Below are 15,120 nucleotides of genomic sequence, written 5' to 3'. Positions count from 1 at the left end.
TCAGAAGGCATGTGAGGGGATTCAGATAAGTTGAGCTAGGAGAAACACAAGGTCATTTTATGCACAGATCACGCAAACAGAGGCAAAAGGCACTAAACTATATTAGGCCACGGCAGACTTATGCTGGGTGAAGAAGCATCCTTCTTCTCCTTTGAGAAGCCTGGGTAGGGCCCCCTTAAATCACTGTTGGCCCACTCTTGTCCCTCCTCCAGGCAGGGGGAGCTGTGGGCTGTGCCACAGAGGAGTCTATCAACTCATGGACTAGTCCTGGTCAAGCAGAGGCAGCTATTCCCTGTGGCAGGCTCCACTTCCATGGCTGCTTGCTGTTCAGCTGTGCTGAATTACAGCAGAGCAAAGCCTTGGAAAAACCACTCTCCGATGGGTAAGAAATACAGTAGTGGGGCCTCCCTCATTTAGCCATTTGCAAAATGCAGTTGTCTGAGGCTTTGGCAATTCACTTAGAGAAAGCTGACCTTTAGAACGAAAAAGCTTGAGCTTTGTATTGTCTTGGTTTCACTCATTAAACCCAAACCAAATTAAACTCCCATTTACCACCACTCCAGACACTGTATTCAGATCTGATAAGACAGAGGGAGCCCGCCCATGTTTACTCTCTCCAGGGCTCTCTTAATGTTCCTTTCTAGATAAGGAGGAGACCCCCCCCCCTTTCCCTTCCCTCCCTGGTACAATACCCTGGGCGATGATTCCGAGCAGGCAGCGAGCCATGCCAGAGTCCCCAGTCCAACTTCATCGAGTCCCCGGGGTGTGCCTCTGTCCCCTCCACAGCCCAGCACATGGCAGCTGTTCACAGAAAGCCCCATCTTCCCTGTACCGCCTCCCCCCAGCGTGTGGGGGCTCTGGTGCTGGAAGACTGCGGGCTCCTGGGGACCTCATTCTATTTGATTAGTGAGAGTGGAGTTTCTGCTGCTGGCGGCTGAATGCCTGCCACGTGGGACCAAAGAGGCCTAATGCAAGATGATGGACAAAGTGGCCTCTGTACATTCTGATTAAGCGTGGGGATTTTGAGACTGCCAGCTGGTCTAAAAGGATGATGTCTTCAGGAAAGTGTAGAAAGTATGTCCTGGATATGAGACAAAGCTGGTGGAAATTCCAAAGGACCAACACGGCTGCTCCTCGAGAAGGGCTCCGTTCAGACTTTATTGAGCGGAATCCACAAAGCATCTAGGAACCAGTGACTTCAGGGCCAGGTCAGGGAGTAAGACCAACTGCCAAAGCATCTTGGAGCACCTGGGTCAAAGGTCACAAGTCTGACCATTGAATATGAGGCTGTGTGGCTAGCTTTCCTTGGGGAACAGCCACGGCAGCCCAGAAGGGAGGGCTGCAAGCTGGACAGAGAAGGGACCAGGCTTGGGGCTAACAGGGAAAAGCATGTGTGTTTACAGTGCAAATCTGTCTTGTGTGCTTCAAGAAAGGGAATCTCTGGGAATCTGGCTTCTGGGACTGTGCAGCTAGCCATAGAATGAGAGCTGATTTTAATGAAACACCTTTTTAGTCATATTTCTCAAATAAAAGTCCTACTGTATCTTGGAGGTCACTGAGAGAAAGCCAAGGGGCAAGACCATGCCCCCTGGCTCATGCCCCTAACCACAGACTGCAGGACAGGGCCCTGACCATCCATGACACCTGCAGTACTGGGTCCTGGGGAACCAGTACAGACCACTGGTGCCAGGCCCCCAATCAGCAATTCTGATTTAATTCATGTGGGGGTATGGGGGTAAAGACTAGGAGGGGTGCTTTGTCAGAAGTTCTCCCAAGTGATTCCCATGTGTAGGCGGAGAGAGGTGTTTTTCCCTCCACATGAGCGTATGGCTAGATTTGTCCTCCGGGAGATCCTGCAGTGAACTCACAGGTCAGCCTGCCTTAGCAAGGAGTTCCCAAGTTGAGTAAAGCACCCCTTCCTGCCCCCAAATCTTGCACATCAAAACTGTTGCCACCTCTCCATTGCCAGCCATGGGGCAGGAAGATAAGCCAGACTGGTTAACTTGATTTTTAAGGCTCCAGGAGCACAGAAATGCTGCTATCTGTGGAGTTAGCATTGCCAAGTGCAATTGTCCCTGGTAATAAAGACCCATTGAGTGTGGAGATTACCCTGCATGAGTAACAGACACCACAGACCATCCAAATCTCCCTGGCGGTCATGCATTTGAGTTGTCTCCTGCACTAAACCAATGGGCATTTATTCTGTCTGGAAATTGGAATACTGGACTGATGTGCATTTCATCTTCTTCCCCTCTGCCTGCATGCTCTCTGCTGGAGAAGAGGATGGTCAGGATAGCAGCAGAATTGGGGACCCAAACAATTCATAGATTTGAATCACCACCTCCCCAAACCAATGGGTTTCCATAGGTAAGGCTTACCCACACATAAAGTCTTCAGAAGCTATTTTCATCATAAAGCTTTCCCTTTTCCTTATAGCTGGAAGTAATCTAAATTCCTAAACATGTTCTCTATACTTCTCACCCAGTATTACAGTTTCTTGGGTACTTGTCTCAGAATTTACCCTGATCTCTAACCCGAGGCAAGGACACAAGCAAGTCCACACATTATATATATTGGTATCTCTCCCAGCAGCCTGCCATAATGCCTTGTGTGCAGTGGCATTCGCTAAATATTCTTCACATAGATGAATAAATAAATGAATCACTAGCTATTATGAAGGATTGAGAAGAACAGAACTCAGAGCCTTCCTAAGACAGAGCATTTCTTAAATATACATGGGTGGTTTATTTAACTCACTCTCAAGTGGAAAGGTCAGGGCCTTCTTTCTTTCCAATCCCTCCCAGTATAAAATTTCTACAAGGCTGTGTCCCTGCTCAGAGTACAGGTGAGAGCACATCTCCCAGCACATGTGCCTGCACCAGCAAAGCTCAGTGAGACCCCAGGTTGTGCTCCACTAGTGGATGGGCTCCACTCTGCTTTGGCTTCAGCTCTCAGGTTTCCATACACTGAACCCTGACATGAGCCTTTGCTCAGAGGGCTCCCTTAAAGTACCTTCTCCTGCTGGTGACCATCTCCCTGCTTCTTGGCATCTCAACCAACCCAGAACTTCAGACCAGAAATCTGTTAGTGAATATGGGAGGGAAACACATTCTGTGAAAGACTGGGAATGAACGGCCCAGGGATACAGAGGCACAGAACAAACTAGTCCCTGCATGCCCTTGCAGCAAGCGCAAGTGTCTACTCATGGGAGCTCTGCTCTGCAAGCTTAGGAGGCGAGATGCTGGGGCTCAGTTTCTAATCTTAGCAGTAGCAGGTAACTCTAGCTGCCAGCTATTCTGTTTCCTGGTCTTGAGGTCTAAAGTACCTCAAGAAGGCAGGTGTGTCTGGTTTCTGCAGGCCTCTAGAAAAGGAGAACGCTGCCCCAAGAAGCTGAATAAAGTGCTGTCAAATGGGAGATTGTAAACGACAATAGTACTTATTATTGCTCTGAAATGACTCTTGTGCCTCCTGTGTTCCCAAACCTTTGGGGACTGCCATCCAGGACATTTCTCTGGAAGCAGTCTGAGGAGAGTAGCTCAAAAACTCATGATAATGAAGGGCCACTGGGCCCGTGCCTGAGAGTTTAAGAGCGCTCTTCCCAAATGCCAGTTTATTTTAGGGCTGTCACAAGTGGAGAACGTGAAATAACATACCTGTTAGAAGGTGGGCATTAGGGCATCAGAGCCTTAGGGGCTTCCAAAGAGGAGCGGAGACAGGAGCAAAGCTAGCTCTCACGGCAGCGGCAGCGCAGCTGGCCGGCTGTCTCCGTGCACAGGACAGGAGGGGCAGCCGGCTTGGGGGCAGCAGGGCCGGGGAACATCTCCAGTCATGCCAGGGTGCACTGCCCTCTACTAAGGCTGCTGGGCGGAGGTGAACCAGTGAAATTGCTTCCTCCTTCAGCAGATGCATGCCGAGAGCAGGCACGGTCAGGCACCAGGCACTCAGACCTGGCAGACCGTTCTAACTTCGTGCTGGGCAGCACAGACTCGAGCCAGACCGGGTTCCACCCTGGTTTTTCCATGCCCAGCTCTGTGAGTCCTGGCAGGTTATTTAACTTCTGGGTCTTGGTTTTCTTACCCATAAGATGGGGGCAATAACGATACTCACCTCGTAGGGCTGTTGAGAAGATTAGACGAGTTAGTATATGTAGAGAGTTAAGAGCAGTCCCCGGTGCATCACAAGTGCTAGGAGCGTTTGCTTATTAGCATCACTGCCCTTGTGGGGTTTGCAGATGATCAACAGGGGACCCGAGCAGAATTTGTAGTTTGTTCAACAGTGATAAGTGACTAGAGCAGGGAGGGGACAGGAAGAGTGTATGTGGTGGGGGAGGGGTTGTAATTTTAGATAAAGAAAGGCTTCACTGAGAAAGTGACTTTGGAGAAAAGTCTGGATGAGAGGGAAAGAAGGAGCCATGGGATGTCTAGAGGGAGAGCATTCCAGGCAGAGGGCACAGCAAATGCAAAAGTCCCCAGGTGGCAGCGTGCCTGGGAAGAAGTGAGAGGGAGGCCAGGGTGGCTGGGGGGTGGGGGTGGGGACGAAGAGAGGGGACAGCAGGAAGAAATGAGGTCGGAGAGTGAACTTTACAGAAGCTCACCTACGTAGCGGGGCTTCTTGCTAAAGCAGCGCCGGCTCCCCTCCACCTTGCACCTGTGTGTCCCAACAGCAGACACAGAGCCCAGAGCCGGAGACTGACCTGCTCCTGGTGCTGACACCTGATCCGCAGCAGCTGGGCGTGATGCTCCTCCTGCAGGCGCACCATCTCGGCCTCAAACTGCAGCTGCAGCCTCTCCTCCAGGTCCTGGAGCTCCGCCTGCTGCTGCCAGGCCAGCTTCCGCACCTCCTCCTCAAACCGCCTCTCCACGTCCTCCTTCTCCTTTTGTAGTTTCTCACACTTGGCCGTATTGAAGGCTGGAGGGGAGGGGGAGAATAACATCTCTGTAAAAGCTGGTTATGAGGCACTGAAAGCTTTGAACCCGAGTGTCTTTAATCCCCACCGGTAGTTCACCGAGGTTAATGTGATACCAGGGCAAGATTCTCTTACTCTTACTTCTGTGGAGCTTCGCAGTTTGCAAAGCGCTTTGCTTTCTACAGCATTCGATCCTTACAACAGACCCTGGGTGTTGAGGTTGAACCTGAGCCCCAGGGAGCGCCCGTGACTTGGCCAAGGTCCTTCGGTGCACGGAGAAAGCTATGAAGGCAAATATGGGCTTTCCGACCGCAAGCCCTGTGTTCCTATACCAGGACAGGGTTTCTCAGAGTCCACGGGCCACAGCCATCAAAATATTGGACATTTGTGAAACATGCATGATCTTAGGGACACCTTGAATGGGTTAGAGGCCCTGGGGCAGGAACTCAGGATGTACTTTTCACAAGTCCACAGTGATGGGCACCCGGATGGCTCAGTCAGTTAAGTGCCTGCCTTCAGCTCAGGTCAGGTCCCAGCATCCTGGGATCAGCAGGGAGTCAGCTTCTCCCTTCCCCGCTCCCTACTGCTCCCTCTGCTCCTATGTGCTCTCTCTCTAAAATAAATGAAATCTTGAAGAAGAAGAAGAAGAAGAAGAAGAAGAAGAAGAAGAAGCAGAAGCAGCAGCAGCAAGTTCCACAGTGACTCCTATGCCCATCAAGGTTTGGGACCTGGGCGTACCTGGAGGCTGGAGACAGGATGGGAAGGGGTGGGGATGGGCGTGAGGGAGGGAGGGCAAGGACACTGAAGGTTGTTCCCTCGGGGCTGAAACTATCTTCAGAGAAAGTGCAGGGGTGATGGAACTTCACTAACAACCATTCTTGTCCACCAGAAGGGCTGACCACTCAATCCCCCTTTGCCACAGGCGTGCCACCTTCACAGCACTGGTGTGTTTCCTGTGGCCCCGGCAGGGGATGGGGGCCATGGCACAGCCTGCTGCCCCCGCTGCTGCTCCGCTTAGCATTTATGCCTCCCTTGGGCTGCAGGTGGGAGTGATGCTTCCATTTTAAAGATCGCTGCCTCCACGGCAAACTGCCCTAAGAAGGAGAAGAACACCTTGACAACGGACTATGTTTAGGTCAAGGGGATTGCGTATACCCGGCACACATGCAGAAAGGGGCACCCACACACCATGTCCATTCCACAAAGACTGGGTGCCACTGTGCCCTCCGCTCTGCGCCACAAGCCGGGGACACATTGTCATGTGCTTTATACTTGAGTGAGCAGGTACAGGTGCTGATTAAGTGAGATCCACACCTTAGCAGGGGGTTGGCCATGATCAGAAATACACACCCAAGGTAAGTTAGACGGCATCTGAAACACCCTGTAACCAGAAGTCCCACCTGAAACAGGCAGCTAATTTGGGGGCTTCTTTGTCACATTCAGCTGTAAAAAAAAGTTCTGTAATTAGCAGCGGAATGTTTAAGAACATCTTTCCCCTGGTAAAATGAGTGGTGGACTGGCTGGATACCACACAGGCACACCGCCCTGCGTGAGGAGTGTGTAAGAATCCGGCCAGCCCAGCAGCCTCATAGCGACCCCGGTGGCCTTCCTGTTCCAGGGCTTTAACTTTCCCGTGTCCCCACTATCTGATGGAGGATTCTGATGCCCAATCTGGGGAAGCTGTTTGCAGGATCTGCCCAGGTAATCAGGGTGTGCACCTGGTGGGACGGTGGGCGCTGTCCTCTCCAGGTGCGGGCAATAAGAGGATGTACCGTCTTAGAGAATTTATTATTATTGTTTTTAAAAGCAACAACCTTTGAAAGCCTTCTGCTTTTTACTGTTACCTTGTACTAGCAACTCTGAAAAATGTTAGTGAAAAATAATCCTCCTCCAAAAAGTCTTTTGTTGGCCTAAGTTCTAGGCAATTGTGACAATTACTGTTGAGGTTTTAACACGTAATTTTTGTATTTAAAAAAAAATCACAGGTAAAACTTGGAAGCACAGTACAAATTACTGTACGAATGACATTTTCCTCCTGAACCATTTGAGAATAAGACGTTGACCTGTTGTCCCACTAACCCTGAATTCCTTAGTGTATATTCCCTACAAACAAGGACATTCTCCTACATAACCACAATATTAAAATCAGGACATCAACACTGATCCAATAGTGCCACCCAATGCTCAGACCCATTTAAATCTCACCAACTGGTCCAGTAATATCCTTTCTAGAAAAAGGGCCCCGTTCTGAATCACGAGTTGCATTTAGCTCTATAGTCTCCTTACTCTCCCTCAGCCTGGGACAGTCCTTGGTCTATTCTTGACTTTCGGACATTGACACTTTTAAAGATGAAAGGCCAGTTATTTTGTACAATGTCTCTCAATCTGGTTTGTCTGGTGATTTCTCGTTACTAAATTCAGGTCACGCGTGTTTGCAGAAATATCACAGAAGCGGCACAGCACTCTCATTTGAATATTAATGAATAAAAATGAAATTTCTTTTTAAATTGTTTACGTAGTGAGTCAGGAACATAATGCTTATTACTGATTATCTCAAGATTATACGGGAAGTGATTTCTTGGTACAGAGGAGGCAGTACTACAAATGGTCCATCTAGGGTGTCCGATGTGCCAGATATACCCTTAAATATTGTCACATCTGCTGTGAGTAAATCTTTTAGGTGAGGCTTACCTAAGGGACAGATTGCTGGGGGTGGATTGGGCTGACCACCACAGGTAGGAAGATGGCTTTTGCTTGCTTGCTAGCACTCAGTCTGAAGCTTTCTGGTGCCTGGTAGTGAGGTTGTGGTGGGAAAGATTGAGTCCTCTCTTACCTCTGGTCACTGGAGGCCACAGTTCCTATAAAAAAGACCTCATGGTACCTAATGGCCAAAGGGGTTAGGCCTGGTAGCAGCAGTGGGGAAACGCTTGCTCCCAGAAGTTCTGGCTCACTGGCTTTAGCATAGCTCTGGCTTTTCCCAAAGACCCTGCAGCCAGGGAAAGTTATTAGGGGTTTTACCAGGGGATTTAGCTGGTGAGGAAAGCTATTAGGATCCATAAGCCAGGTAAGAGGTATGTTTATAAAGACAGGTTTATCCTGGGGTGACTGGATTACATTTAATTTTTAAAAGATTTTATTTATTTATTTGAGAGAGAACGAGCACAAGTGGAGGGGAGGGGCAGAGGGAGAGGGAGGGGGAGAAGCAGACTCCTCACTCAGCAGGAAGCCTGACGCAGGGGCTCGATCCCAGCACCCAGGGATCATGACCTGAGCCAAAGGTAGAAGTGGCTGAGCCACCCAGGTGCCCCCTGGTGTGACTGGATTTTAATAGCACAGAACAGAGACCATGGGATGTCCATTTAAAAAATAGTGGGTGATGGATTGAGACAAAGCGAGGCAAACAGAGGGGGCCTGGGTGGCTCAGTTGGTTCAGCAACCGGCTCTTGATTTTGGGCAAGGTCATGATCTCAGGGTTGTGAGATTGAGTCCCACATCATGCTCATCATGCTCATCATGCTCTGTGCTCAGCCCAGGGTCTGCTTGAGTTTCTCTCCCTCTGCCCCTCCTTCGCCTTGTGCACTCTCTCTCTAAAATAAATACATGAATGAATCTTTTTAAAAGATTGAGGCAAAATAGAAGAGCAATGATTTTACCCACAGGAAGAAGGACAGGAGTCACCCTACAGAAACAACTTGGGCACCACTAGCTGATGGGGATATACAGGTAATGAGCCTCAGCCAGGTTACTGGGTGCTTGAGGCCTCTTCGGAGGATGTTTTTGTTTCTGAAATTTGGGCAGGCTAACTTGATAGTGGTCTTTGCCCCATGTATCCTGCACCAGTGGATGGGGTCAAAGCAGTGACAATATATTTATTTTTCTTTAAAGTGGGTCTATAAAGCAGTGCACAGACAGGTGACACAAAGGGCCAAAAAATCGTGATGCTCAGCACCATTCATGATTAAGTAACATGCACACCGAAGTAAGAAACAGATTTTCATCTATAAGGCTGATAAAGATCAAATAGTCTGATTACACAGGAAAGGTATGAGGAAAGTGGCATCTGATGGACCATTCACTGGACTATGATAGATAAGCTGCTTTGGAAGGCAAGAATATCTTTCAACATTGACATGAGAAGGATGGGAGCATTTAGGGCAACAGCAAAAGAGCCTGGGTTTTTTTTTAAGGGGGGTGAGGAAAATGTTCTAAATTGATTGTGGTGACAGTTGCACAGCTCTGGATATACTAAAAACCACTGAATTGAAATTTTAAATGATGAACTGTAAGGTATGTGAATTCTATCTCAATAAAATTTTGACAAAAAAAGGAAACTTACAAAAAAAAAACATTACACGCAAAATGCCTCAGAGGATAAATGTAGGTGTTTTTTTTTAGAAGGAAAGGTCATACTCTGATTTGAAAACTCTGTATAACAATGATGAGGATATATGCTAGTAAAATAAAACAGAAATGCAAAGCCCACACTACGCTGTCTTACACGCACACACACACACTGATATACGTGGAATATGACAGGGTGTAACCATTCTTACTGCCTCTTGCCTAGAGGTAGATGGAGTATAAAAAGCTCAAATGAAAATAATAAAGCATGCTAATCATGTATTTAAGTTTTGATACATGCTATTTTGTATGGGGAGATTTTTATTTATTATATAGTCTTATCAGTGTCGTTAGTTCCAGAAAATCAAGGAAGTAAGTTGACTCTACAGAGCATGTAGATGGAATGAAACAGGTAAAAAGGTAAAGAAACGAATGGAAACAACTCAGTTACAATGGACAAAAAAATGACATGATGCATGTCTTTGAGCCAATAATTTCACAAGCACACAAAGTGGATCTCAGGCGACTACTACAGCATGATTTACCGTGAAAAAGTAGTGTCGGCTAGCTAAATAAATGATAAATCCAATATACATACAGGACAAGTCCTATATACATTGCAGTATAGGTAATCAGTAAAAAATAAGGAAAACCTTTTTGTGCCATCGTGGAATGATACCTGTAACATATCAGTAAACAAAAAAAAGGCTCGATGCAGAAACAGTGTGATGGTGTAATCCTGTTTGTCATGAAAATGTATCTGTATTTCCATTTCTTGCCCCTCAGGAGGTTGTGTGCTTAATTACAGGACTCACTGCCCAATGAATACCTGTAACAGTATGCATTTAATTTAAAAACCTATTATTTGTTCGCATATTTTAAAAGTTTAAAAGTACATTAAACAATTACTATTATAATTAAGGAGGATAATTGGAGGAGGGTTTGAAAAGATTATAGTATCCAGGTCAGAATTAACAAAGCTATCTTTTCACTTTATTTATTTTAGTGGCAGGATGATTCATGGGCCTGGTGATCTATCTGGGGGGCTCAGACACAATTGGTTTCATCCCAGAGCTGTCCCTAAACTGCACCATTATCTTAAATAAATCATGAGCTGTGAAGGACTCAGTTTTGCTGTCTATAAAGTGGCACAGTAATAATTGTTTTTCACATACAGCTCCAATCCCCAAATTTCCAGTTGCTATTAGGTACAAGCAAGGTGACACTTACATTCTTTGCATGCCTGTACACCGTAAGCCCTGTGCCTGCAGAAGACATTAGATAGGAAGAGAAGCTGGGGCCCCAGAGAGCGCAACTCCAATAACAGAGTCCGTAAGAAGTAAATATCCTCTTTCTCCTGGTAAATCTTCAAAAATGTATCTATTTGGGCATTTTGCAGACAGAGATTAACACAGGCTAATACAGTAGCCTTATACATCTGCAGTCTTACTTTCATTCATTCTTTATTTCTATTCGTGTGAAAGCATTTGGTACTTTATAATAAGAGGCAAACACCATAGTAATAAATCCTTAGAACCTAGGAAGCTGAGAAAATAATTTCAAAAATAACAAGATTTTGACTGAAAGAAAATCAAACAAGAATATATAACATTTGTAATGCATAAGCACAAATTCAAAAAGCAAAAGCAGGATCAGAATCTGTTGTGCAGTTTTGAATAACTGAACGTACGTGTGTACGTATCTAAGAACATATATAGTGGTGTGTGTGTACATATACACTATAATACTATATAATATTATTAAAGTTGCATTTAGCACATCCTCAGATATACATAATACAAGGATAATAATCTATCAGTTTATGAGTGTGACAGCTTATGAAGATGTAGTGATCCTTGGGACACTGGCAGAGTAAAACTACCATGGCACCCTTTGTAAAACAGGTACCGTTTTAACCACAGTTCACAAATCAATGGAGAGGGGGAGAATTCAGTGAGTAAGATCAATTTTCCTTAAACAATTGCCCTCAAATGTCTTTTGGATAATTACAACTTCGTATTGGTTTGCCAAAGAGGTAGCAAAGATGGGTAATTACAGCACTAGCTCTGTAGCTCATGACAAAATAATAATATTATATTGCCTTTTGCATCATAGGGAGTGCTTTAGCACTTCAGATGATGTGACAGGGAGAAGGTGCCCACGTGTAAAAGTCCAGAGGAGAGGGGCCTCAGAAGAAACCAACTCTGCTAATACCCTCCAGCCTCCAGAACTGTGAGAAAATGGATTTCTGTTATTTGAGCCACCCCCACCCCACCCTCACTCACCCCACCGTCCTCAGTGCTTGGTAACTGCAGCCCTAGGAAACTAACGTAGCCACCATCCTTACATACAGATGGAGGGAGATCCCACAGTTACATAGAGGATTAAGTTGTTTCTTTGGGAGGTAGGGGGGTGGGTAGTTAAACAGACAATAACTTTCAAGGAAAAATATTAAAAATTACCCATAAGCTCACTACACAAAAAAAGATGAAATTCTCAATTGCACAATCCCTTCATAGCTGTTGCAGCAGTGTGAATTCTTAATATTCTATTAGGAATTTTCCATGTCTTGATGCTTATTAACGTTTTCATGGCTACCTTGGATGCTCATGTTGATATACCAGAATTTATACACCCACAGTGCTGGAAATTTGGTCCGTATTACTCATATATTATTTTGCTTTTTCATTAGGATAAATCCTCAGGGGTTTTAACATAGGGTTAAAAATTATGAGCATCTTTATGCTGTGAAGTTTTGTTTTTGTCTTGTTTTTGATGGCAGTGACAAACCAGTGCCCACTAGAGGGGGCTGTAATGCCTGAAAAAATGCCCTCTGGTGGAGAATGCCTTTGTCTACACTTGTCAGATCACAGTGACATTAGGGAGGCAAACTGGGTCGTTGGCAAACATGCTGCCTGGGTTCTGGCCACACTGCCCTTCACAGCCCTATCTTCAGTTTCTCTTTAAGACTTTCCTTTTGATGAAAATGTCAAGGAGAGATAAAAGGAGGAAGGAAATGGAACATGAAAAGTTCAGGTACTGAGCAGAAATGAGACAGGAGTCAGGGGGAGAGTCCTGGGTCTGTCATCTTTGCAGGTCTGGGCAGCATCTCCAGGGCCTGGGGACAGAGTGGGCACTTGTACTGTAAAAATCACAGCTTGCAGTTATGGAGTGCCTCCCAGGTGCCAAGCACCTGGCACAACTTGCCCCACCTAGATGGGTCCTGTTACCCACTGTAACCCTGCCAGGTGCCTGTTAGGAGCCTGACCTCCATTTGACTGGAGCAGGTGGGTGCTGAGAAAGGGCAACTACCTGAGCCAAGGCCACCACGTGAGTGGGCTAGGCCCAAGAGAGCAGGTGCTGGAGCCCTGGCCGATGCCTCTCCCTGCCTTCTGGCCCTCTGGTAGGGGCTGCCACTGTGCGCCAGGGTTGCAGTATCTCTGAGGTAAGGCAAGCCCCTGGCATTGGACCCTTTGAGCACTCACTGTTTTGAATTGCAGTGCATCTCTTGACCTATGTCCCTACCAGTGGGACAGGGTCCTATCCATAGGTGGGCTGATGGTCAATAGACAGTAACTGAACTTACTGAGCACCTGCCATGTGCCACCCCCAGTCCTTGACACAGTGTGAACAAGACACACTGTCATGGAAATAAGCAAATGAGAACTTCTTAATAGCAAAATTTTAAATAGCAAAATTTTAGAGAGCTAAAGCTTTCAATTACTGCAGAGAAGTAAAAGAACAGCAATGCTAGCAAAGGATCAGGGAAAGGGAAGGTGAGGCTGAGCTGGGATGCACAAGGGAGGTCCATCTGGGAAGATAGCATCCAGTTAGCTGTGAATGATGAGAAAGAGGCAGTGTGTGTGCAGAGACTGGAGGGAGGGAGTCTCCTGTGGAAGGAACGGAAAGTGCAAAGGTCCTGAGTCCAGAACGTTTCGAAGTACATAAGGAACAGAAAGATGCCACAGGGCTCGAGTGTCCATGATGGGGAGAATGGAGGGAGGCGAAGTTCAAGAGACAGGCAGGGTGAGGTCATGCAGAGCCTCTGGTCTCTGGGGGAGGAGTTAGGGCTCTACTCTGGCACAGTGGGAAGCCCAGACAGTCTCAAACACGGGGTAACAAGAGCTAAGTACGCTTTTATAAGATCCCTCTGGTGGCTGCATGGAAAACAGACTGTAGGAGGCAAGGATGCAGACAAGAGTAGCAATGAAGGGCATCTGGGTGGCTCAGTGGTTGGGTGTCTGCCTTTGGCTCAGGTTGTGGTCCTGGGGTCCTGGGATCGAGTTCTGCATCAGGCTCCCCTCAGGGAGCCTGCTTCTCCCTCTGCCTGCGTTTCTGCCTCTCTCTGTGTGTCTCTCATGAACACAGAAATAAAATCTTTAAAAAAAAAAAAAAAGAAAGCTCATGAACATTTTACTTACCTGGGTCACACTTTGGCAACACAGACCCAAACTGGATGACTCTATATAAGAGACCTCAAGATTCCCAAACACATGTCATGATGTGCTGATGTGCTGATGTGCTGATGCACTGCACTAAAGCCCACTCCTTACTGGTGACACTTTCACCCAGGACTGATACTGGATAATTCTTCCTGTACCCCGGATCCTGAATAGCACAGTTCCTACCCAATAGAAGATCAGAATATGGCGAGGGCCTGGGCATCAGGGAGAAGTGCAAGTCCAGGTGACACCTGGGAAGGAGAGGGGACAGGGGAGGCAAGCATCCCCCAAGGGAGGCATATCATATGTTGAAATCCTAACCCCCTACTATCTCTCTCAGGATGTAACTGTTTTTGGAGATAGGGCATTGAAGAGGTGGTTAAGTCCAAATAAGACCATTAGGGTGGAGTAGTGGGACTGTTGTCCTTATAAGAGAAAGAAATACGAGGGATGCCCATGTTTAGAGGCCATGTGAGGACACAGGAGGAAGACATCTACCTGCAAGCCAAGGAGTGGAGCCTCAACAGAAAGCAACCCTGTGGCACCCTGCTCTGGACTTGCAGTCTCTAGAACTGTGGGAAAATAAATTTCTGTTGTTTAAGCTCCTTCCCCTGCCCTCCTCCCACCTCCCCCCTCCCCCGCCCCAGTCTGTGGTGTTTTACTACAAGACTGGTTACCACTGGCACTTCCTGTCCTGGTTTTCTATAATTCTATAGATATTGTAATGGCAGCCCAGGTCATCAAGAAGAGTCTTCCCTTGAAGAAGGCAGGGGAGAGTATATCATTTTTTGGCTGTGATTTCCTCCCCAAAATGGTTCCTAAAGAAGATAAGCTTCATCTGCAGAGAAAACATACATAATCCCTCATCCCCATGACACGAGACGTTAAGAGTGATATCAATGCTTGGCATTTGTATGTGTTTTCACTACAAAGTTCTTTAACACACTACAATACTTTGTTTAATTAATCTTCCCAGCAAATCTCAAAGTGGGGCAAAACAGGCATTTTTGCTCTGATTTTATAGAAGAGGAAACAGAGGCTCACAGGGGTTAAGTCACGTGTCCAAGCTGACACGGCTAGAAAGGGACAGCCAAGATTGGATCCATGTGAATCTCAGTAGTGCTCTTTTCAGTAATAATAAAAATAAGGGGAAAAAAATTAAAAGTAGTAAATACTCCCTGCAACCACACAAAGCTATTACCTGTCCTGTCCATAGCTGGGCCTTCAGGATGGTCCCTGTGGAGTGTGTTAGATGAGCGTGTGCCCTGGAGATGCCTTTAATACTCTGCAAGCCCAAATTAACCTGGTAGAAAGAGAGAACTGACTCTGTGCAAAACCATTTTCCCATCAAGCCATTTCCTCCTTATGGGCAGTAATGTTATTAGTTCTCATGTAGACAACATTGTTTTGCTTTTCAGAACATAGGATCAT

The 15,120-nt window shown here is 46.7% G+C and overlaps 1 protein-coding gene across 6 annotated transcripts in view; it reads right to left on the bottom strand.

Moving 5' to 3' along the window:
• The window catches only part of MTUS2 (microtubule associated scaffold protein 2), a 577,843-nt gene that overhangs the window by 17,709 nt on the left and 545,014 nt on the right, over nt 1-15,120 (bottom strand). For all 6 annotated transcript variants that reach the window (XM_055317371.1, XM_055317370.1, XM_055317369.1 and 3 more), the window contains one exon: nt 4,694-4,908. In XM_055317371.1, the coding sequence (XP_055173346.1) occupies nt 4,694-4,908 (215 nt within the window). The remainder of the gene's footprint in view (nt 1-4,693; nt 4,909-15,120) is intronic.

The sequence above is a fragment of the Nyctereutes procyonoides genome, unplaced genomic scaffold (genome assembly GCF_905146905.1).
Source record: "Nyctereutes procyonoides isolate TBG_1078 unplaced genomic scaffold, NYPRO_anot_genome, whole genome shotgun sequence".
Lineage (NCBI taxonomy): Eukaryota > Metazoa > Chordata > Mammalia > Carnivora > Canidae > Nyctereutes > Nyctereutes procyonoides.
The sequence above is the reverse complement of the archived record's forward strand: the minus strand, read 5'-3'. Positions and strand labels throughout refer to the sequence as shown.